This window comes from Panthera pardus, unplaced genomic scaffold, assembly GCF_024362965.1.
Source record: "Panthera pardus isolate Hobbes unplaced genomic scaffold, ASM2436296v1 HiC_scaffold_1, whole genome shotgun sequence".
Taxonomy (NCBI): domain Eukaryota; kingdom Metazoa; phylum Chordata; class Mammalia; order Carnivora; family Felidae; genus Panthera; species Panthera pardus.
The window spans coordinates 66282135-66305958 of NW_026526654.1; the positions used below are offsets into that span (position 1 = coordinate 66282135).

Here is a 23824-nt window from a genome sequence, read left to right on the forward strand (position 1 = left end):
CATTCTACTTTTATGCCTGACAGCAATTTTCTTAGCGTTCCACATTAATCAAGAGGGTAGGCATGACTGGATATAATTCAACCAGGGGATCTTAGGATCGGGATCCATTTATCTTTTGCTGCTTGGGCAAATTCCTAAATCTTAGGAATTTAACGCTTCCTATTTGGAATTTATAGGGAAGGCCAAAATTCAACTAGTTGAAAATTACTTTGACAAAATGATGACTAATGAATGTAAAAAAGAATGCATTTAGAAAAGAAACCTTAAATGATTTAATAATTTCTATATAAACATACAAGATACAGTTTATTGACAAGTCAAAAACCTTACCCTTTTCAGGTAATTCTGGACCTCTCCCCCTACTTCTGCCCATCCGGTCATTCCTAATTTCACTTCGAGACTCATTTCTGGCATCATTCCTTATTTCAGTACGAGAGCTTTCTTCTCTCAAATGGTTTCTGCCATAACTTCGGGATTCTTCCTGATAGGCATCCTCCTTTCGATGGGTGTCTCGACTTTCACGGTCCCTGTAGTCGTGGGTATCACGAGCAGACCGAGAATCTCTGGGATCACGGCTCTCTTTGTTATCTCTGCTATAATCTCTCATCTCCCTGGAGTCCCGAATGTCTCTGGAGTCCCTCAGTTCCCGTCGGTCTCTAGTATCCCTGGCATCTCTTCGATCCCGGCCATCTCGAGGTTCTCGGTCATCTCTGTGGTCTCTAGAAGAGCTCAGATCCTGTTCATACTCTCGTTCTTCTCTTGTGTCCTTTTCTCTATCTCTTTTGCTTCTGGTCTCTGTAAGGCAAGTGTGGGAACGAACTAGAATTCCTTTCACAAAATTTTGAGAAACAAGACAATTTACGTAATTTGGAGCTTAAACAATTTTTGAAACATAGTAATTCATGTTCGTTGCAGACAAGAAAGAAAGAAAACATGGGCAAATAAGAAAATTAAGACCATATATAAGCTAAAATTCCAAAGGTAATTTTATTAACGCCTGGATATAACTTTGTTCTTGATTAGATAAACTCTGAATAGGATCTTCCAGTGCCCCAACTTACCCATACTTACAGATCTTCAACAAATGAAACAAGTAAGTTGATTTCCTATCACTGATGGCTTATTTTTTAGAAACTACTTTTAGATCCAGAGCTACACAGTGACTTTAACCACCTCCACCAGACTAGACCACCCATGACCACCTCAAATGTACTTAAAGCACTTAAGAGTGGCCTACAGTTAGTAAGGTGGCTGGCAAAGGGATATTGTTATTCACCCTCTCTTTTCTTCAACTGTTTAGTGGGATCACTCCTGTCTCTAAAGTTTTCTCTACTTAAAGCATTTTCTAATACTTCACAGAAAAATAAGAAAAGAGCTGCAGTTTTTAAGAAGTTGAAACAAAACTCACTGATCATTTATTTCAACCTTGTCAGTGTAAATGAAGAAATAAGAGGCCCAGAGCCTAAATGGCTCAGGCGACCCCCTTTCTAAAGGGAATTTGCAAAGCAGAGAAACTATTCTTTAGATATGCCTGGAAGAGGCATAAATTTATTATAGCATAAATCTGGTATGACGTCAAAGGATTAACAAGAGAACCTCAAAAAACAAACACTGCCTTGTTTTTAAATCAGTTTCCTTTATATGTTGCTCTTAGACACTCTGGAACTGCCTCAAGATCTGAGGCTATTTTAGCAAATGTAGTAGCTTTAATACCTAAGACATTGTAAAGTTGTCTTCTTTTCTCTTTGCCCCATAACTAGGTCTATAGACCTTCTCCAGCCACCTCAACACCTAGTGTCCACAAGACCCCCTAGATTCTGCCATTAATAACTCCTGCCAGTTACTTTGTCCATGTGCTTATATCCACAAATGCCTTTAAGAACAGAAGCATCAGGCAAGGATTTGATAGGTCTCCATCCGTTTTTGCGCACACCTGTGACTTCGAGTCCTCTTTCAATGCCAACTGTGCCTAAAAATATGTTCACTCACTACCAGATCCTTTTTCCACAGGTCCCCCATCTGTCTTTACAAATGTATCTAGTTACTGTATTTTGTCATCTACTTCCCCATTCTTCCACTAAAATTAGTTTTATTTCAGAAAATGACATCGAAATGGAGGAACAAACATCTGCTACATCTCTTATGTGGAAGGTTAAAGAAACACCTTCCTTACAAAGAAACTAAACACATGGTTTATTATTAAATGGATTCTTCCTGTAATATCAGCCACTCTTAGCACAAAACAAGCATTCTTATAAGACTTAAATGAATACTATTTCCCCTCATCATTATTTCAAAACAAAGTTATTAAACACACTAAAGAGTTTTCATTCAGTCAGTGGTCATTAAATATATACTATATTCCTGGTCAACTCTAATTAAATATCTTATTAAAATTAAAGATAGGTGTTAAGAGAATTTTCCCATCTTACCAAAGTTCCATAAATACTGCTATGCCAATCTGGTTCCAAAATCATGTACACAGGAAGCAATTCTATGCAACAGATGTTCTCTCTGGTCCCTACCTATGCATTCATCATTTTCTTGAATAAAAGAATCTGATTAACTATTGCTTGCACTGTTGATAGAGAACAACCAAATTCAACACCTTTCATAGGAGACTGCGGTAACATACTCATGGAGAGGCTTATTTTAAAATGCATGTTAAACAGAAATGTTGCAAATAAGCGGTATTTCCTGAGTACTCATTACGTTCAAACACCAACTCAGGAGAAGTGAGGAAAAAACTTTAAGTAAATAAGGACAAGAAGCTTGGACAAGGAGTAGAGAAAGAGATGTACTGCCAGATTAGAATAGCATCTCAGCTTGAAGAGGGAGTAGCAAATCCAAAGTTAACTTAATTCTCAGGGATCCAGAAAGGAAAACAGCTTTGCTTACTTCTTTCTGGAGTTACACCTAGAAACTTGATCGCGTGGTTTACACAGAGCTTCTTAATGGTCCCCCAGCCCTTACCTCTTTATGAATGTCTGATGCTTTCAAACTCTACCCCCTGGGTTGCTGCTTTTCTTTCGTTCACATCTTTGTTTTTTTTAAAGGATCAACTAAGCAATTAGAGGGATGCTCTAAGAATCAGACAGTCCAAAATGTCTAGCACCGGAAGAAAGCACAGCCTTAGTATACACGAAAATGCCCATTTACACCATACATTTCATAGCTTATGTTCCCGTATCATTAAAAGTGCCTCCTACTGCCCTCAAGAACTCTTCTGTTACAGAAGACTTACAACACAGTTCTCCTCTTTTCCTTAATATAACAATAAACCTGAATGTCTGGTTTTTTAATAAAGAAAATACTTAAAGAACTCTAAAAAAATCAAGATAAAGTACATACCTTCCCTTCTTTCATGACGCCGATCATGAGACTGTGAAGCTCGTTCATGGTCATGCCTCCCTTTCTCTCGCATTGGAGAGCGATGTCTTGGGGGACTTTGCTTTCTCTGAGGAGAAGACAGAGAATGTGAAGGGTAAGGAGAAGCAGAGCGTCGTAAAGGTGGAGTTATTGTCCTCTGATATGATGGCGAAGGAGTCCTTTTTCGACGAGGAGAAGGAGAATGTCTTTGAATAGATGATCCTGACTGTGAGGAAGATGAGTGATGTCTAGAAGATAGAGGAGAATGATGCTGTCCTACTGGGGAAGTAGACCTGTAAAAAAAAAGCAACAATGAAGAGCCTGAATGTTAAAGCTAAAAGTGTGAACCATAATTCCAGGATAAATTTCAATTCACAGTGCTGTACAATACTAATTTTTTTTTCTAAATGTTTATTTACTTTTGAGAGAGAGAGAGAGAGAGAGAGAGAGAGACAGAGTGCGAATGGAGGAGGGGCAGAGACAGAAAGAGATGCAGAATCCGAAGCAGGTTCCAGGCTCTGAGCTGTCAGCACAGAGCCTGACGCGGGGCTCGAACCCACAGACAGTGAGATCATGACCTGGGCCGAAGTCGTACGCTTAACCAACTGAGCCACCCAGGCGCCCCTAAGTTAATTTTTTAAGATCGGATTTTAAGTCAGCCCAAGGCCAACAGTTGTAGATGAGATATGCACTGCCTTGCTCCCAAGCTTTGGCTCTAAGGTACACTTCCTTTTCCAGGTAACACTGTCCCTGAGCACAGGTAGGGAGAAAACTACCCTCACTTACAGTATGGAATTCACTCTTATCAGAGATCATCTCTGACAGTGTGAGTAGGTACTTGGAGGGAGGAAACCAGAAAAAGCTGAAGAAAATACCCACTAGAAGATCTAGACAGAAAGTGGCTGTGAAAGGCTGGTAATTCAAGGCTGCAGGGAAAAGGAAAAGTTATCACTGGCTAAGCCAAACCTAGCCTGCACAGCCTGGGTTGACATTTAGGATGGGGAAAGAATGCTACAGTGAAGGAAAGGACATACTGTCCATACTCTGTCTGTATCTTAAATAACCCATGTTCACTCTTAGCCAGCACAGATTAAGTTCATGAGTATTGGTTTATCTAAGGCTTCTTCTATGCCCTTCAAATCTTCTTTCACTGACGCCAGAGAAACAACTTATAACCTCACAAAGCACATCTGAATCACTCCTACAATGTGTTATGTCCTGGGCCCTGTCTACAATGAATATGCAAAATGTGTGTGTGATGGAAAGCTGGAACACATACATTTGTGCAATAACTAAAAAGAAATGTCTAAAAAACAACAGAGACCACATAACCCAGATGAGTATATTCCTCAAAACAATCATTTTGAAGACTAGATGTTTGTTCCAAAAGATTCTGGAGTCCTGGTCAAAGTATTTTAGATTTACATTCAGTGTCTATGATAGAGATGTTTTTAGCATCCACAATCCTAACCCAGGGTTTCTCACTCTTGGCAGTACTGACCTTTTGTATTCGGTAATTCTTTGTAGTGGGGAGGGGGGGTGTCCTGTACATCACAGGATGTCAGCAGCACCCCAGACTTCTACCCACCAGACGCCAGCACCACCTCCCTCTTACCCCCATTCATAACAATCGAAAATTACCCCAGACATTGCCAAATGTTCCCAGGGAGGCAAAACCACCCCTCATTGAGAACTGCTGCCCTTAACTACGCTGTTTATCAATGATGCCTTAGCAGACCTTTTATCAATAAAAGCTTCAAATACATAAAATATATGTTACTGACTCAGGAAAGTGATCCAGTATATTGGAAAGAATTTTGCAGAACAAGGATTTCAGCAAGTACACAAAAATACCTTTTGGATTAATAACTGACTAAAAAAAGTCAGCTAACTACAACATGCTGCCCTACTCGGGAAGTAGATATTCACCTAAATATTCTTGTTATCAGCAATTCCACTAAGCCTTCATGTCTTTCATAAAAATTATTTCCTCTTCATAAAAAAAAAAAGCCATAAGCCACTGTAATTTAACCGACTCTTAACAGAAATGTTTTTACTTATAGGTATGAGTAGAAATGCTCACAGAGTCTTACCCAAATTTGGAAAACCATCTATCATCAATGGACATTCAAATGCATCTTAGTCAACAGAAAAATACTGCAAGATTGAGAATCAGAATGGTTCTTGTTTGGTGCTTTCCAATTTCAATTTCATCAGGTTCTAGTCAATTTGGAAATATCTAAATTGACAAAATAAAAAATGTGGCTCTTCAATGAACTGAGATTTTGGTTAATTTTACTTATGGAGTATACTAAAAATTGTTTCAAGAATGTCTGCAATACCTCTTGGTAATTAGTTCACAGAACTTAAAAAATGAGAGTTCATAATATCACTGAAAAAACACAATTATAGTCTAATCACATTTCTATTCAAATTTGGTGCTGACAGGATGGAAGTTTTAAAAAACTTCAGTTCAAGCTTAGGATAATCACCCTACCAAATTAAGGTCAGAGCACCAACATGGTATCAAGTTATGGTTTCAGCATTTTTCTGTTTACCTAGCCTTCAAGAAAAAAAAAAAATTAGGAAAACTGTTGGTTTAATTTAACAGCATCTGTTATGGACTGAATGTTTGTGTCCCCCCAATTTCCACAAGTCCCCGATGTGATAGTACTTGCAGGTGAGGGTCTTTGGGAATAATTGGTTTAGATGAGATCCTATGGGTGGGGCTCCCATTTTGAGATTAGTGTCCTTACAAGCAAAGGAAGAGAACAGAGCTCACTCTCTCCCCCCTCCCTGTGAAGACACAGTGAGAAGACAGCTGTCTATGAAGTGAGCCTCTCCCCAGGGATCTCATCTGTCAGAACCTTAACCTTGGACTTCCCAGCCTCTACACCTGTGAGACATGAATATCTGTTTAGTTTAAGCTACTCAGTCTATGGTATTTTGTTATAACAGCCCAAGTTGGCTAAGACAGCATCTTTATATCTTCCTGTTATTATTCTTTTAAAAGTCTGATAACTAAAGAATAGTGAAAAGAGAGGATCTGTTACCAAAACAATATGGGTCAAATTATGGATGCCAGCCTAACTGGACCTGGGCCTATGTTCATTCTGCATATAGAAAATGTGTGAGTCTAAGAAATAAAACTGTCTTTGAAACCTGATAAAAATTATTAGTACTTTGGCTTCTAAACTACTGCAGAGATATATTAAAATACATTTCTACTTAGAAGGGCGGTAATTTTAGATTAACTAGTCTTGGGCTCTGGAACTGGATTGTTTCTCACCTGAGGGAGAAAAAAGAGGGGATATTTGAAGCTCAAATAAAGAAAAAAGAAGAGTTTATTGCATGAAGAGAAGCTATATACCTTAAAACAGAAAACTGCACACTGTTAGCAAAAGTACTGTGATTTATAGCACATAGGGAAAGCCAATCTTTATTCTGACTTGATTCTAATAAAAAAAGTTTTTAATGCTGATATAATTAAGACATAATATGAGATGAGAATATTTAGGGTATATTTCATTTGGGGAAAAATGTGAAAGATTATGAAGTTAAAAAAAAATGTCTCTCATTCAAGATACTATATTTTACCTACAAACCAATATGTTTACCCTACACTTTCTTAAAATTACTAATACCAATTTTTCTTACAATGATGGTTTCTATTCCTCCAATATGAAAATATGCTTTTATAATGTAACAGTTATAACTCACCCTTTAAAATCATCATGCAAAAAGTATACTTAAAAAAACCCCACAAATGGACTATGAACACTATCAAAATCTGCTTCCTGTGGTAAAATACAATATAACACGATACAGATTTCACACATAGAAATATTTAAGCTGTTTTATTTTACATAAGAAACATATCCTTATATAAAATAGTCATTTTAATTCACTGAGCAAATATTAAGTGAGCACCTTCTATGCTCCAAGCATTATTTTTGGCACTAAGAATGCAGAGGCAAAGAAGGCAGACAAAACCACTCACATAATAATAATAATAACAATAGCAATAATAATACCAATAATAACAGCAGGTAACACATATATTGCTGTGTACATGACACCGTTTTAAGTACTCTCCATATAATAACTCATTTCCTGTTTATGACAACACCCCTAAAATAAGACAGCCAGTGGACTGAAAACCAGTCTGCCCTAACTATATGGTCTAGAAGTAGACCACCACCAAGAAAGCAAAGCAATTTCAGCTCGTTAATGCAACAAAGTTTGTAAAACAGGGTAATGAAACAGAAACTGTTAGGTCCAAAAAATAAAATAAATGTGAGGCAGACAACTTTAGGTTGCTTGGAAGGAAAGGGCCTTGACTGAGAAGGTGAAATCTGAACCATGAGCTGAAAATCTGGGGACAGAACTTGCCTTGCATAGGGTTCAGCAACAACAAAGAAGGCAGGCAAGAGATATCACCAGACATGAGGAAAACAGAAAGACAAGGGTAGCTTCAACTTATGAGTGGAGAGTTACATGAGAGAAGGTCAGATGATGTGAAGTCATCCAGGTCATGGTAAAAGTCTGGATTTTATTCTCAGCATGAAGAAAACCCCTGAAGAGATTTAGGCAGGGAAGTGTCATTCAAAATCTAGCAAGATCTCAAAGGATAAAAATCATTATGAACATCTCAACAGATGCAGAAAAGGCACTGACAAAATCCAACATCCATTTATGATAAAAATTCTCAACAAAGTGGCTTTTGAAGGAACATACCTCAACATAACAAAAGCCATCTAGGACAAACCCACAATTAACATCATATCCAATGGTGAAAAACAGAGCTTTTCCTCTAAGATCAGGAACAAGACAAGGATGTCCACTCTCACCGCTATTATTCAACATGGCACTGGAAGTCCTAGCCACACCAATCAGACAAGAAAAAGAGATAAAAGACATCCAAATTGGTAAGGAAGAAATTAAACTGTCACTATTTGCAGATGACATGATACTATAAGGAGAAAACCCTGAAGTCTCCACCAAAACACTATCAGAATACATGAATTCAGTAAAGTTGCAAGGTGAAAAACTACTACACAGGAATTGATTGCATTTCTATACAACAATGACAAAGTAGCAAAGTGATATTAAGAAAACCGTTCCATTTACAACTGCACCAAAAAACAATCAAATACCTAGGAGTAAACTTAAACAAGGAGGTGAAAGACCCGTACTCTGAAAACTATAAAACACTGATGAAAGAAATCGAAAATAACAAATGGAAAGACCTACTATGCTCATTGAGTGGAAGAATTAATATTGTTCAAAAGGCAATCTGCAGATTCCATGTAATTCCTATCAAAATACCAACAGCATTTTTCACTGAACTAGAACACATAATCCTAAAATTTGTATGGAACCACAAAAGACCCTGAATAGCCAAAGCAATCTTGAGGAAAGAAAAAAACAAAGCTGGAGGTATCACAATTCCAGATTTCAAGATATACTACAAAACTATAGTGATCAAAACAGTATTGGCACTGGCACAAAAACAGACACATAGTTCAATGGAACAGGACAGAGAGCCCAGAAATAAGCCCACGTTTACGTGGTCAATTAATTTATGACAAAAGAGGAAAGATTAAATGGGGAAATGGAGTAAATGGTGCTGGAAAACTGAACAGCTACATGCAAAAGAATGAAACTGGATCCTTTCTTCCACCATACATGAAAATAAACTCAAAACGGATTAAAGACCTGAAACCATAAAACCTCTAGAAAAAAACACAGGCAGTAATTTTTTCACATCTGCCTTAACATTTTCCTAGATACGTCTCCTCAGGGAAGGGAAACAATAGCAAAGATAAACTACTGGGACTATACCAAAATAAAAAGCTTTTGTATAGCTAAGGAACCATCAAAACAAAAAGGCAACTTACTGAATGGGAGAAGATACTTGTAGCAAATGATATATCCTGTAAGGGGTTATTACCCAAAATGTATAAAGAGTGTATATAACTCAACACCAAAAAAACACCAAGTAATTGCAATTAAAAACGGGAAGAGGACTTGAAGAGACATTTTTCCAAAGAAGGCATACAGCTGGCCAACAGACACATGAAAAGATGCTCAACATTACTAATCATCAGAGAAATGCAACTCAAAACCACAATGAGACAATGACCTTACAACTGTCAGAATGGCTAGAAATCAAAAACACAAGAAAATAACAAGTGTTAGCGAGGATGTGGGCAAAAAGGAACCCTCGTGCACTGCTGATAGGGAATGTAAACTGGTGGAGTCACTCGGAAAAGCACTATGGAGGCCCCCCCACCGTACCCCAAATTAAAAACAGAAAAACCATATGATGCAGTAATTTCATTACTGGGTATCTACCTCAAGAAAACAAAACCACGCATTTGAAAAGTTATATGCACCCCTATGTTAACTAGAGCATTAGTTACAATAGCCAAGATATGGAAGCAGCCTAACTGTTCATCAATAGATAAACAGATAAAGAAGATGTGGTATATATGTGCAATGGAATAGGACTCAGCCATAAAAAAGAATGAGATCTTGCCACTGGCAACAACATGGATGGACCTGAAAGGTATTATGCTACACAACACGTCAGACCGAAAAAGATGAATACCACCTAACATCACTTACGTGTGGAACCTAAAAAGAAAACAAACGAATAAAGAAACAAAAAGTAGAAACAGACCCGTAAATTCAAGAGGCAAACCGATGGTGTCAGAGGGAAGAGGAGTGAGGAGATGGACAAACTGGGTGAAAGGGAGTGGGAGGTACAGGCTTCCAGTTATGGAATAAATAAGTCACAAGGATAAAAGGTACAACATAAGGGCCACAGTCAATGGTATTGAAATAGCGCTGTATGGTGACAGATGGTAGCTACGCTTGTGAGCCCAGCATACTGTACAGAGCAGACGAATCACTGTGCTGTACACATGAAGCTAAATTAACATTATGTGTCAGGTATCCTTCAATAAAAAAAAAATCTAGCAAGATTTTACCTGTCTAAATAATTACATCAGATGGAGAGAGAAAATGCTTCTGTGTGAGGACTTGTTTTAAACCTAGAGTTTGCTGTCCCTTTGCAGCAGGTGATAAATACTCCCTGCAAGGGGAAACGTTTTTAAGTCAACAATCTACAAAAAGAGGAGAATACTTTTGTCTGTGGGAAGCTTTTGAAAGAGATCTTCTCATAAATATATAATGTACTTGTAAAACAGATTTGATTCAAGCAAACTAACCAATTCTACATAAAACAAGTAACCCTAATCCGAGTACTCATAATTCTGGGTCAATTTCAATTTTGCATTTTGCGATGAAGAAATTTCAAAAGCCTCAACTTAAGAATAAAGACTGTTAAGATAATCCTTAAATCAACACATCCTTCAATGTTATTAAAACCTAGATTTATCATTTAAATCGCTTAAGAATTTTTTTTAAATGTTTATTTTGAGAGAGATTGAAGAGTGAGCAGGGGAGGGGCAGAGAGAGAAGGAGACAGAGAATCCCAAGCAGGTTCTACAACATCAGCGCTGAGTCTAACTCAGGGCTTGAACTATGAACCATGAGATCATGACCTGAGCTGTAATCAAGAGTCAATAATAGAATTTTTCAGAATCTTGTTCAAGAGCCTGACACAGATTTGCTCAATCACGTGACTTAGTGAACTAAAAACTGTACCCGCCATTGTGATAGAAAGTCACAAGAGACAAGTACTTGGTATCCCTGGCACACATGAGAAGATTGTTTTTAAGCTTTAGGAGTAAGAGAGTCAGTATTCCGAATAAAATAAAATCCAGAAACAACACACGCCAGGTAGAAGATAGGAGCCAGTTGCCTTCATTCAAATGTCTCCATTTGAATGAAGGCAACTGGCTCCTATCCTCTGCCTGCTGGAGCAAGTTAAAGTTATCACTTTCTCCTGGGATGGGATGGGGTGGTGAGGTGATGAGGGAGAAAACCAGACTACACCAAGAAACAACAAGCAACCAGTCTTGGGAAGGAGGAAGGTAAAGAAAAGTCCTCAAGGCTCTGGACTCATTTCTCAGACATAACATCTAAGATCAGGCCAGCAAAATGGGTAACCAAGTAAGGGAGATTCTTGAAATCCTTGCCATTGTCCTGAAAGTCCTATCCAGTCACAGGTCATTTCACTGTCAGTGAAAAAAATTACCACCAGATGCCACCAAACCACAGCCAGACTGGGATAGATTTTGCTGGTGCAGCTGAGTGCCTTTCATTAACCCCACTATGCGGCCCCACATTTTTACTCGATTGACTATCTGGCCTCCATTTACCATGGTATACACTTCTGACTGGACCAATTACTGGAACCTTCCCAACTACCTCTTGTTCCTGAAAACCTCTCTGAAACTGCTTGAGAACAACTCCCCTCTCAAGTCTCTAATTTCGCCAAGTATGTTGGACAAAAGATACAAGTACAATTTGTATGGACATAAACACCATTCTAGATTTCGTAACTCTCTAATGAGCTCAACAAATTTTCCCAATATCCCATCTATGAAAGCCCAAAACTGGATCAATTGGACCAAAAATTGTGAAATTGCTATTTTCCCCCCAATGTGACTGCGTTATTTTGATATTTATAAAACCCTTTCATTTTGGGGGCACCTGGCTAGCTCAGTCAGTAGAGCGTGCGACTCTTGATATCAGGATGGTGAGAGTTCAAGCCCCAAGCTGGGCACAGAGCTTACTTAAAAAAAATAAATAAAACTAATTTTTAACACAAGTCTACCATAAATTTAGTGTATTATAGAATTATATTCAGCTATATTACATATTTCTTTAAGTGCCTTAATTTTGTATCTCTAGCCTAAATCACATTCATATGAAGACACTTTTTAGGTCTATACACAGGGTTCAATCAAATGCAGAAAAAAAAAAAATGCCTCAAATAAACAATTCCTGACTACAAAGGTTCCATTTTAATATTAAAAAGTGTTTATATCCTTCATGATTACCTGTGTTAATATCCCTTAATTGGGAAAACGTTATAAAAGATATTTAAATCATCAATACTTTTAAAATTTATATTTTAAAATTATACTATTCTTTTTTTCTTTTAGGTGTGATACTGGTGTACTGATTATATATTTTTAAGTGTACTGATCTTTTGGAGATATATCCTACAATATAGACAGATGAAGTAGTAAGATGTTTGGGATTTGCTTCAAAATAATATTGGATGGAGGAGGAGGTATATAGGGGTATAGATGAAACAAGATGGACATGAAAGGATCATTATATGATTCTATTTTTTTCTGTGTGACATGTTCCCTAATAGTAACGTTAGTGTAGTATTTTTCCATCCTCTCTATATAGCCAAGCAACATTAGTGCACATTTACTCAAGAAACTATAATTCAGAGGCATCTGGGTGGCTCAGTTGGTTAAGCGTCCAATTTTGTTCCAGGTCGTAATCTTGTGATCTGTGAGTTCGAGCCCCGTGTCGGGCTCTGTGTTGACACCTCAGAGCCTGAAGCCTACTTCAGATTCTGTCTCCCTCTCTCTGCCCCTCCCCCTCTGGTACTCTGTCTCTCTCTCTCTCTCTCTCTCTCTCACTCAAAAATAAACATTAAAATTAAAAAAAAAACAACTATACTTCAGTCTATAGAAAATGCTCAGTGAACAAATGGACTATTCCCTATCCTGTGGCTCATGGCCACAGGATGAGATCTGCCAGTCCAGACCATGGTATCTATCCATGAATAGTAAATACGGAATAAATCCAATAAATAACATTCCTTGTCAAAGGTCTGAAACATTTTGATTTAATTATTTTGATAAATGTGTGCAATCACTGAAAGGAGAAATAAGATTGTCAATTTGATGATAATTTGCTTATTCTACTAAATTGAAGTCAAAGCCAACAAGTTTTGAATGATGAGATCTGTCTTTGAAATCTGGGTAAGACTCATCGTGCAAGCATTTGTACTATCAAGAAGGAGATTTCTATATTCAGGTAATTATAATGAAGTGTGTGTTTGTTTGTTTTTTTTTTAAGTGATTAGCTACATTCTTCTCATTTAACACAAAATTCTGCATCCTACAACTTGATTAAGACATATTACTATCCATCAATAAAACCATATTTAACCAAATGTCCAGCAGAACAGGCTATATACAATTGCTAGCTAAGTCCTCTGGTTAACTACTAATCCAAAAAGTTTGTGCTTGTGTAAGCCTTTGTTCTTAAAGTACACTAATAATTTGGTTCACTTTCCTTATTCAGCAATGTATACAGAATATGGATTTTCACTGATGAAAAGTATTACAAGCCCAGTGAAACATCATTGTAAATATCCACTTTAGGGTTATCTAGATGTTACAGGTTAGGAATATTCATACTCACAAAATATTCCCTTCACAAGTGATTTTCTGACTAAATATGTAATTTGAACGTAATTTTTCTGTGTACTACACCTCTTCTAAAACAAATTACAGAATAAAAATGATTTAGTTGAATTCCAGGTAATCAAGATTTTACCATCTTCTGTACAGAGCAGGTCACGGAAAGTTTATTTTACAAAAATGTAATGGGAAATTGCTACATTTTCTAAAAGTAGAGTAATAAAACCTGTAAGGCTTTTTTTTTTTTTTGGATAAACAAGTGGTATTCAGGTTTTAATCATAGTTGAGTAAAGTCTACCTGTCAAACGGGAAGACACTGATTAGAAACATTCTTCTAAAACCATGGCCTCCAAACTATTCTCTTCAAAACATGACAGAATATAGTGCTATTCAAATTAACAAATATTCTGGGAATGGAGTATATTTTTAACACAGTTGACGTGGCCAATGAAGGTCTGGGGGGAAGATACTCAAATCCTCAAGAGCCAGATGAGTGGCAAAGAGAGGGGGAGAATCATGAATTTTTCTGGGAAGCAATAGGTACTTTCCCTCTCGCCAAAACACACACCAGTAAAATTATACCCACAAATCAAGAAATGTGCAGATTCCCTAAAATCTACCAATGGATCTCAGGTTAGGAGCCCTTGACGTAGAAGGCTGTGGACTTCAGATGAGACCCAGAAGACAGGGAGAAGGACTTAAGTCATAGGACCATATGGTCTTGTTGCACCACTTGTCCCACACATACGCATACTCTTCTAGTAACTAAATAGGGAACCATCCTTAAGAAATGTAAGCAATCCCCTACACCCAGTAGGCCTTGCAAGTTCTACCTGGAAAAATAAAAAAATGTCCATAGTCAGAGAAATGTAATTTTCTATACACGTGATTACTATATTACTTCTACCTGTAGTAACAAAACTTTCTGAGAACATTTTTGTTCACTGCTGCATCACCAACTTTTAGAACAATGCCTATCCCTATACCCAATAACTGAATAAATATATTAGCATACTTTCACTTAAGCACAACACATCCTGATAATCAGAATATTCCGAATAAGCTCATTACAACATCTAAGTTAATTTAAAACAATGTTTGTTATGTTTTTATCTTACTTTTGAGAGAGAGAGAGAGACAGAGTGCAAGTGGGGGAGGGGCAGACAAGGAGGGAAACAGAATCTGAAGCAGGCTCCAGGCTCAGAGCTGTCAGTGCAGAGCCAGATGTGGGGCTTGAACTCACGGAACATGAGATCATGACCTGTGCAAAAATCAGATCCCCAACCGACTGAGCCACCCAGGCGCTCCCATCTGCATTAATTTTAAAGGGCAATTTTCTCCAAAAGGAATTTAGACGCTAACCTTTAATTACATATCCCACCAATCTGAAAGCATGACAAAGATTCTTGATACAATACTTCATTTGAGAATAAGTTCTCTTTTCACAGTAATGGAGATATATTAAAATAATAGATCCACCTCAAAAAAAAAACCCCTGTAAATTAAACGAACTCCTCCTAAATCAAAATGGCCCTTCTCAACTTTGCAATATATGGCTTCAGAACTCCAATGCAATTCAGGTACCCGCTAAAGCAGTAACCCACTCTGCTGCCTTGTTTCTTTAGATAAACAAAATAAACCAAGTTCAGATTTTTCTATATACTAAGTAACAGGTAAGTCCTACATATACCTTGTTGCTCCTGGTGGAGACAGCCACCAGAAACACTGGAAAAGAAAAATCAACCTGTGTAGTACACAGGTTCTCATAATACAAAATATGTTACCATTTCAATGGTGAAGTACCAGGGACATACGTTAAAAATCATGTCTCAGAGATTTCTGGGTCAAAATAACAAAATTAGAATACCAAGAACCATTAAAGAACATAGACTTCTTTTTTCAGGGTTATTTGGGACTTTTTTTTTTTTTTTTTAGTTTATTCTTATTTATTTTGAGAGAGAGCTCTGTCAGCACAGAGCCTAAGGTGGGGCTTGAACTCCCGAACTTTGAGATCATGACCTGAGCCAAAGTCAAGAGTTGGATGCTTAACCGACTGAGCCACCCAGATGCCCCAAAATACTTCTTAAAATGTAAATGAGCAAGAATATTTAACACGATATTCGGTCGTGTTATTTAACATGATATTAAATATAAATATTTAACACGATATTAGGTCCTAGCAGCAGTTCACAGGGTCATTCTGGTTCTTCTAAGTCAAGTCACCATAATGGGAGAGAAAAAAATCGACTCATCTAAGTACGACAAGATGATCTCTTATCAAGACAAGGAAAGGACTAAGCTTATCACCAAAATATATTTTTTGGGAAAAGACTGGGTTTTGTTGAACTTATAAGGCTAAGTTAACTGCTTACTAGGTAGATAATTTATCCCGAATTATATTACAAATATCAGTTCACAGAGCACCCCAGATAAAGTGTCAGGTAATGTTGCTTTTAAAACTCTAATAATCTTGCTACTTAATTAAGAAGAATGGTACTTAAAAACAATGAACAGAAATGGCATCCCATGAATGTAGCAGAGACTGCAACCAGCTATCCCAATCCATTCTCTCCTTGCTCTTTAGTAAACCCAATTTTATTTGGGTCAGCCATATGCTCAGCTAAAGGATTACATTTCTTTCTTTCTCTCTCTCTTTTTTTTTTTTTTTTTGTTTAAAGGATTACAGTTCTAAGACACCCTCCTCTCTGGATGTAGCCATGAAACTAAATTCTGGCCAATTAAGATGTAACAGGAAATAGTGTGTGGGACTTCCAGGAAAATTAAGGCTTTCTTCCCTTCATTTTTTCTCCTGCCTGGAATATGGATGGAAGCATGCAAAAGGAAGACAGCTACTACCTGGATCCCCAATGACTTGGTGGAACGAGCAGTGTTATCGGTCTTGGACTGCCTTCCTCTGAATTTCTTTAAATGAGAAAATAAATTCCAATGTATGTAGTTAATGTTCCCAAACTTTGATGAACATTACAATCACCCAATGAGCTTTTAAAAATCTAGACATCAAGGCAGCTCCCCATACTAATTAGCTAGGAAAATCTGGGGATTGAAATCAGGTATTAATACTTCTCGATAGACTTCAAGTTCGGACACTATTGCTTTAGGTACTTAAGTCCCCCGCCCCCATATTAAGCCCTTATTACTAACAGCTGATTCTAAATAGGATCGTGCATAAGCATCGGGGGAAAAAAAAAAAGGATATCTTTATGGCTACATTTTTAAGTGAAAACCTGCAAATGGAAAGGTATTTTTAAATATCACTACGTTGTAATTTACCATTAAAGTAGGAAGACACAGTGTATTTATTAAGTACTTTGCTTATTTTTTAAAGCATTATCTCATTTCATCCTCACCTCAACCCTATGAGGCTGTATCAGGCATGTTTAACAGTTGAAGAAAGAGAGGCTCAGAGAAAACAACTTATTCAGGGTCTCACATCATGTAACTGGCAGAGCCAAGATACAAGTTCCTATTTGTGTAATTTCAAGGCTGGTGCATTCTCCAACATGCTGTAACTCAAGAAGAAAAGAGACTGAGAGCCCTCTAAAGAGTTACATTTTTTTTCTTGAGGAAATATTAATTTCATGAAAGGACAAATTTGAAAACTAATTTAAAAAATGAATAGGGGGAAAGCATCCCAATTAAATCTGTAAGCATTTTTATGAGCCACAAAAATATTACCTTCAAGTTAATTTTTACAAAAAAAAATTTGCTCCCAAGTAACATTAAATAAATGAATTTTAAAAATCAAGCACTCCTTATTTTTCAGTTTTGTAAACAGCTCTTTAAGAAGTACCATCATTAGAGGGAAAACTGGCTGATGAGAAAGAATTTATTGAAAAACATACAATCTAAATTAGTTAATGCAGTGACTTAACTAAATTCTGACACAGTTATTAAGTTTAAAATGCACAGATTTTCAGAAGGGTCTCAGCTCTTTCACTGGCTGGCTCTTTTATGTAATTCCATTTACACCAAAAGTTAATGTTGATTAAGTGACAGAGGAACAATAAGGAAACAGAGGGTTTGAACAACACTATGTAGATCAACTGGACCTCACAGATACATGAACCCTGCACCCAACTGTAGTAGAATATGCATTCCTCTCAAGTGTACATGGAACATTCTCCAGGACAAACCATGTTTCAGGCCATGAAACAAGTCTTAACAAATTCAAGACTGAAATCATACAAAGTATTTTTTCTGATCACAAGGGAGAAAAATAGAACTCAAGTTTTACAAAGTGAAAATCCGAAAATAGAAAGGCATTTTAATATATTATCATACTGCAATTTATTATTAAAGTAGGAAAATAAAGAGTATATTTACTGAGTACTTTGCCTACGTTTTAAGAGTTATGTTATTTAATCCTCAAATATAAGGAAATTACACAACAGACTCTTAATCAATGAGTCAAAGATGTCACAAATGAAATTAGAAAACACCTTGGAAGAAATGAAAATGAAAACACAACATACCCAAACTTACGAGATGCAGCTAAAGCAGAGCTAAAAAGAATTTCATAGATAAATGTATACATTAAAAATAAGAAAGATCTCAAATTAACAACCTAATTTGACACCTCAAAAAACTACAAAAAGAATAAACTAAATCCAAAGCTGGCAGAAGGAAGAAAATAATGAAGATTAAAGATCAAAATAGAGAACAGAAAAACAATAGAAATAATCAACAAAACTAAGCTGGATTTTTTAAAAGATTTGATAAATCCTTAGCTAGATCAAGAAAAAAAAGAAGACTCAAATAACTAAAATCAGGAAAGTGGGGTCAATACAAGTGATGCCACAGAAATAAAAAAAGATAATAAGACAATACTATGAAAAACTGTACATCCACAAATTCCAATAACCTAGAAATAATAGATACATTCCTAGACACACAACCTACCTAGACTGACTCATTTAATAAACGGTAAATCTGGACAAACCAATAATGAGTAAGGAGATTAAATCAGTAATCTAAAACTTCCCCCCAAAGATAAACCCTGACCACATGGCTTCACTGAAGAATTCTATCAACATTTAAAGGAGTAACACTAGTCCTCTGGAATTCTTCCAAAAATACTAGAGGAGGGAATACTTGCAAGCTTATTCTATGAGGCCCTGATAGCAAAGCCAGATAAAAACCCTACAAGAAAACTACAGACCATTATTTCTGATGAATAATGATGTAAAACTCTTCATCAAAGTACTAGCAAATAGAATTGAATAACACATTAAAAGGATTACACACCATGACCAAGGGGGATTAGTTCCTGGAATGCAAGAATGGTTCAACATAGAGCAATCAATCGATATACTATGTACCACGTAACAGAATTAAGTAATCACATGATCGTCTCAATAAGTATAGAAAAAAGATTTGACAAAATTCAACACTTCTTCATGGTAAAAACATTTAACAAACTAAGAACAGAAAAACACAATCTCAACTTAACAAAGCAATTTATGAAAAGTCCAGAGCAAACATCATACTCAATGGTGAAAGACTGAAAACTTTTCTTCTAAGATTGGGAACAAGGACGCCCACTCCCATTTCTTTTCAACATGGTATTAGAAGGTCTAGCCAGAGCAAATAGGCAAGAAAAAGAAATGAAAGGCAACCAAAATACAAAGGAAGAGGTAAAACTGTCTCCATTCTAAGATGGCAGGATCTTATACGTAGAAATGCCTACGGGTTATGTGCATGTGTGCATGCACTCACACGCACTGTTAGAACTAATAAATTCAGTCAAATCGCAGGACACAAAATCAACACACAAAAACCAGTTGTTTCTATACACTAACAATGAACAATCTGAAAAAGAAATTATGAAAACAATTCCATTTACAGTAGCATAAAAAAAGAATATAACACTTTAGGAATAAACCTAACCAAGCAGTTGAAAACCTTGTACACTGAAAACTACAAAACATCGTTGAAATAAATTCAAGAAAACACAAATAAGTGGAAAGATGCTCACAGACTGAAAGGCTTAAAACTGTTAAGATGTCCTTAATCTCCAAAGCGTCCTACAGATTTGACACAATCGCAATCAAAATCCCAATGGCATTCTTCATAGAAATATAAAAATTCATCCCAAAATTGATATAGAATTCCAAGGGACATGTAAATAAGTCAAAATAATTTTCAAATAGAAGAACAAAGTGAGAGGACTCACATTTCCTGATTTTAAAATGTATTCGAAAGCTAAGCCATCAAAACAGTGTGGTACTGGCATAAAGACAGACTAGTGAAATACTACAGAGGGCCCAGAAATAAATCCTTGCATATATGATCAAATGATCTCTAACAAGGGGGCCAAGACCACTCAATGGGGAAAAGACAGTCTTTTCAAAAAACAGCGCTGGGAAAATTGGCTATCTACATGCAAAAAAAAAAAAAAAAAAAAAAAAAAAATGAAGCTAGACCCTTATCTTTTTTTTTTTTTTTAATGTTTTTATTTATTTTTGAGACAGAGAGAGACACAGCATGAGCAGGGGAGGGTCAGAGAGAGAGGGAGACACAAAATCTGAAGCAGGCTCCAGGCTCTGAGCTGTCAGCACAGAGCCCGACGCAGGGCTCGAACTCACAGACTGTGAGATCATGACCTGAGCTGAAGTTGGATGCTTAACCGACTGAGCTACCCAGGCGCCCCAAAGCTGGACCTTTAACTTACGCTATGTACAAAAATTAACTCCAAAGGGATTAAAAACCTAAGTGTAAGATGTAAAACTATAAAACTCCAACACAAAAGCATAACAGAAAATCTTTATAACATTGGATATGGCAATAACGTCTTGGAAATGACACGAAAAGTATAGGCAACAAGAACAAAAAGAGACAAATGGGACCACAACAAGCACAAAACTTTTGGTGCATCAGAAGACGTTATCAAAAGAGTGAAAATGCAACCTATAAACAGGAGAAAATACTCATAAATCATATATCTGGTAAGAGGTTAATATCCAGAATAGATAATAGATTCCTAAAACTTAAGAACAAAAATCAATAACTCAATTAAAAATTGGGCAGAGAATTAAACAGACATTATTTCAAAGATGATATACTAATGGTCAACAAATATGTGAAAAGATGCTCAACATCACTAATCATCAGTGAAATGTCAAATCAAAACCACAATGAGGTATCACCTCACATCTATTAGGACGGCTACTGTCCAAAAAACAAAAAATAATAAATGTTGGTAAGGATGTGGAAAAACTCAAACGCTTGTACACTGTTGGTGGGGTTGTAAAATGGGCCAACGGGTATGGAAAACAGTATGAAATTTCCTCAAAAAATTAAAAACAGAACTATCATACGAACTTTGGAGTACATATCCAAAGAATCAAGAGAAGGGTCTTGAAGAGATATTTACAGTCAAGAGGTGGAAGTTACCCATCCGTCCAACAGAGAATTGGATCTACAGGCAATGGGATATTCAGCTTTAAAAGGTGAGGCAATCCCGTCACATGCTACAACATGGATGAAGCTTAAAGACATCATGCTAAGTGAAATAAGTCACAAAAAAACAAAATGAGTCCATTTACATGAGGTATCTAAAGCAGTCAAATTCATAAAGACAGAAAATAGAATGAATGGTGGCTACTAGGGGCTGGGGACCTGGGGGTTAGAGGGGAACGGGAGTCATTTAAATAGGTATTCAGATGAATTTCAGATGCACAAGATGAAACGTTCTGGAGATCTGTTTCATAACAATGTGAATATACTCAACATTACTAAACTGTATACTTAAAAATGGTTAAGATTGAAAATTTTATTATTTCATGATCGTAAAAAAAATGTTTAAGGTACCGTTTACTGAATTATCCCTAACTCAATATGGGAATTATTAAGTACACATACACAGAGTTTTAAAACACGGAAAAAAATCTATTACAGTAATGCCTAAAAAGCTTATGAAAAGGATTTTAGATTCTACACAGGAGTGCCGAAAACATACAATCCTACGTACCTTGGCTTGTCTCTTTTTTCTCTTTGTCTTTCAAAATCTCGTCCTCTGTCCTTTCCGTCTCTTGGTTTTTCTTCTATCCTGTCTTTTACTTTATACTTCTCTTTATATTTTTTCCCCAGAACAATATCTTCCTGTAAAGGAGGGGGTGGACTAGGCGTTCGAGGTCCTTTCTTTTTACTCTGGTTGCCTTTTGAATTCCTGAAGGTGACACAAAGCTATCATTAGAGGTCCAATTACTTTTCGGAGGTCAAATGGGTATTTTTTCATTTTAAAAATGGTAGCATTCCTTCCAATGCCTTGCCTTTTACTATCTTACGCAATAGTAATCAATATCCAGAAAAAAAGCAACACACAGAAATGAGCGAATAATTTACTTGCCACTTACATAATTTTAAAGGGTAGGTTTCTGAGAGAAAGATAGAGGTGGAATAGGAAGATTCTTTCCAACAAAAGAAATGACACAGGACAACTTCATGAACTACTTTTTTTTTGTTGTTTTTTTAGCTTATATAGAAAGATAGATGAAGAAAATAAAAATCATGTATAATTCCACTACCCAAGGATAACCCTTGTTAACAACTTGGATATATGCCCACACTTTTTCCATGTCTCTTTCCCCCTCCCCCAATCTTTTTACAACGTTTTCTAAAATTTTTTGTACTAAACACAGCATGGGGATCTTTCTACAACAAAAAATAGATGTAATAATTTTTATAAGTTGTATTGAATTTCATCAAATAGATATGCTCCATAACTAAACAGTTTCAGATTGGTAAGTTTTTAGGTGGCCTCCATGTTTTATTATAAGGAACAGAAAATTATATCATCTATAAATGAAATCCTAAACATTGTTAATAAACATTCATTTAAATCTTCGAGTTAAGAAATATTTCTCAACTCTAAGGTTACAAAAACAGTCCTCTAATTTTTGGGAATTCTGTCTTTTACACTTAATCTACCTAAAAGTGATTTTTGGGTGTGGAATATTCTCTTTAACTTAGCACTTTAAATAATTTTATCCAAATGGTGTGACTTTGACCCTTATGTATCCAAAGTTATCTGTCTTTACCTCATACCTGCACAATAGTTTGACTGAATACAGTATTTTGGTATCAATATCCTTTTACCTCAGACCTCTATAAATATTGTTACAATATCTTATAACATTTAGTGTAGATGAAAAATGTAGAGTCCATTTTTTTTCCCTATGCATGTTACCCAGTTTTTCAGCTGGGATGATTATAATTCTTCCTTAGAAATTAAAATTTTCATGAAGATATATCTAGGTTTTCTTTTTTTAACCTCTTCCAGAACTCAGTGAACTATTTAAAAAAAAATTTTTTTTAACGTTTATTCATTTTTGAGAGAGAAAGACAGAGCCCAAGAAGGGGAGGGGTAGAGAGGAAGACACAGAATCTGAAGCAGGCTCCAGGCTCTGAGCTGTCAGCACAGGGTCTGACGTGGGGCTTGAACTCACTAACTGTGACATCATGACCTGAGCCGAAGTCGGACGCTTAACAGACTGAGCCACCCAGGCGCCCCAATGGAAAATTACTTAAAAATTATTTTAAAGATAAAATAATAGAGGAATTCTTGACACAAACTGTATTTTCACATTACTTCCTGTGACAGAGACTAGCTAGGTGTTTACTAAATGTTGTCCTGGGCACACTGCTGGAACTATACTGTCTAGACTTCTTTGAAATGAGATATATGGCCAAGTGACCAAGTTCTGGGCAAAAATGCTTGTGGAATTGTACACCACTACCAGGCCTAATAAATGATCCTCATACTCCAGGCAATTGTAAACTGTAGAGCCCGATAAGAGCAGTACTCCAATTAATTTTTTTCTTTAGGCGTTCCATTTTTTGATGTCCACAAAACCCAAGTGAAGCCATCTCAAAAGGAGCCTGGGTTACTGAATCTTTATGCATAAGACAGCCACCTGTTAATCAGAAACACCCACTCTGATTTGCTTTGAGAAATAAACCTCCGTAGCATTAAACTCAGATTTTGGGACTAAGCTATTATAATGACAGAATTATATCAATACACTCACTATGGTATAGAATTTCTTCATATTTCCTTCAAAACTATACGT

The 23824-nt window shown here is 36.5% G+C and overlaps 1 protein-coding gene across 9 annotated transcripts in view; it reads right to left on the reverse strand.

Annotated features, from left to right (window-relative positions):
• Positions 1-23824, reverse strand: part of ZC3H13 (zinc finger CCCH-type containing 13) — a 96234-nt gene that overhangs the window by 33797 nt on the left and 38613 nt on the right. For all 9 annotated transcript variants that reach the window (XM_019447531.2, XM_019447532.2, XM_019447530.2 and 6 more), the window contains 3 exons: positions 21724-21921; positions 3352-3662; positions 331-795 (listed from right to left, as the gene is read on the reverse strand). In XM_019447531.2, coding sequence (XP_019303076.2) covers positions 331-795; positions 3352-3662; positions 21724-21921 — 974 coding nt within the window. The remainder of the gene's footprint in view (positions 1-330; positions 796-3351; positions 3663-21723; positions 21922-23824) is intronic.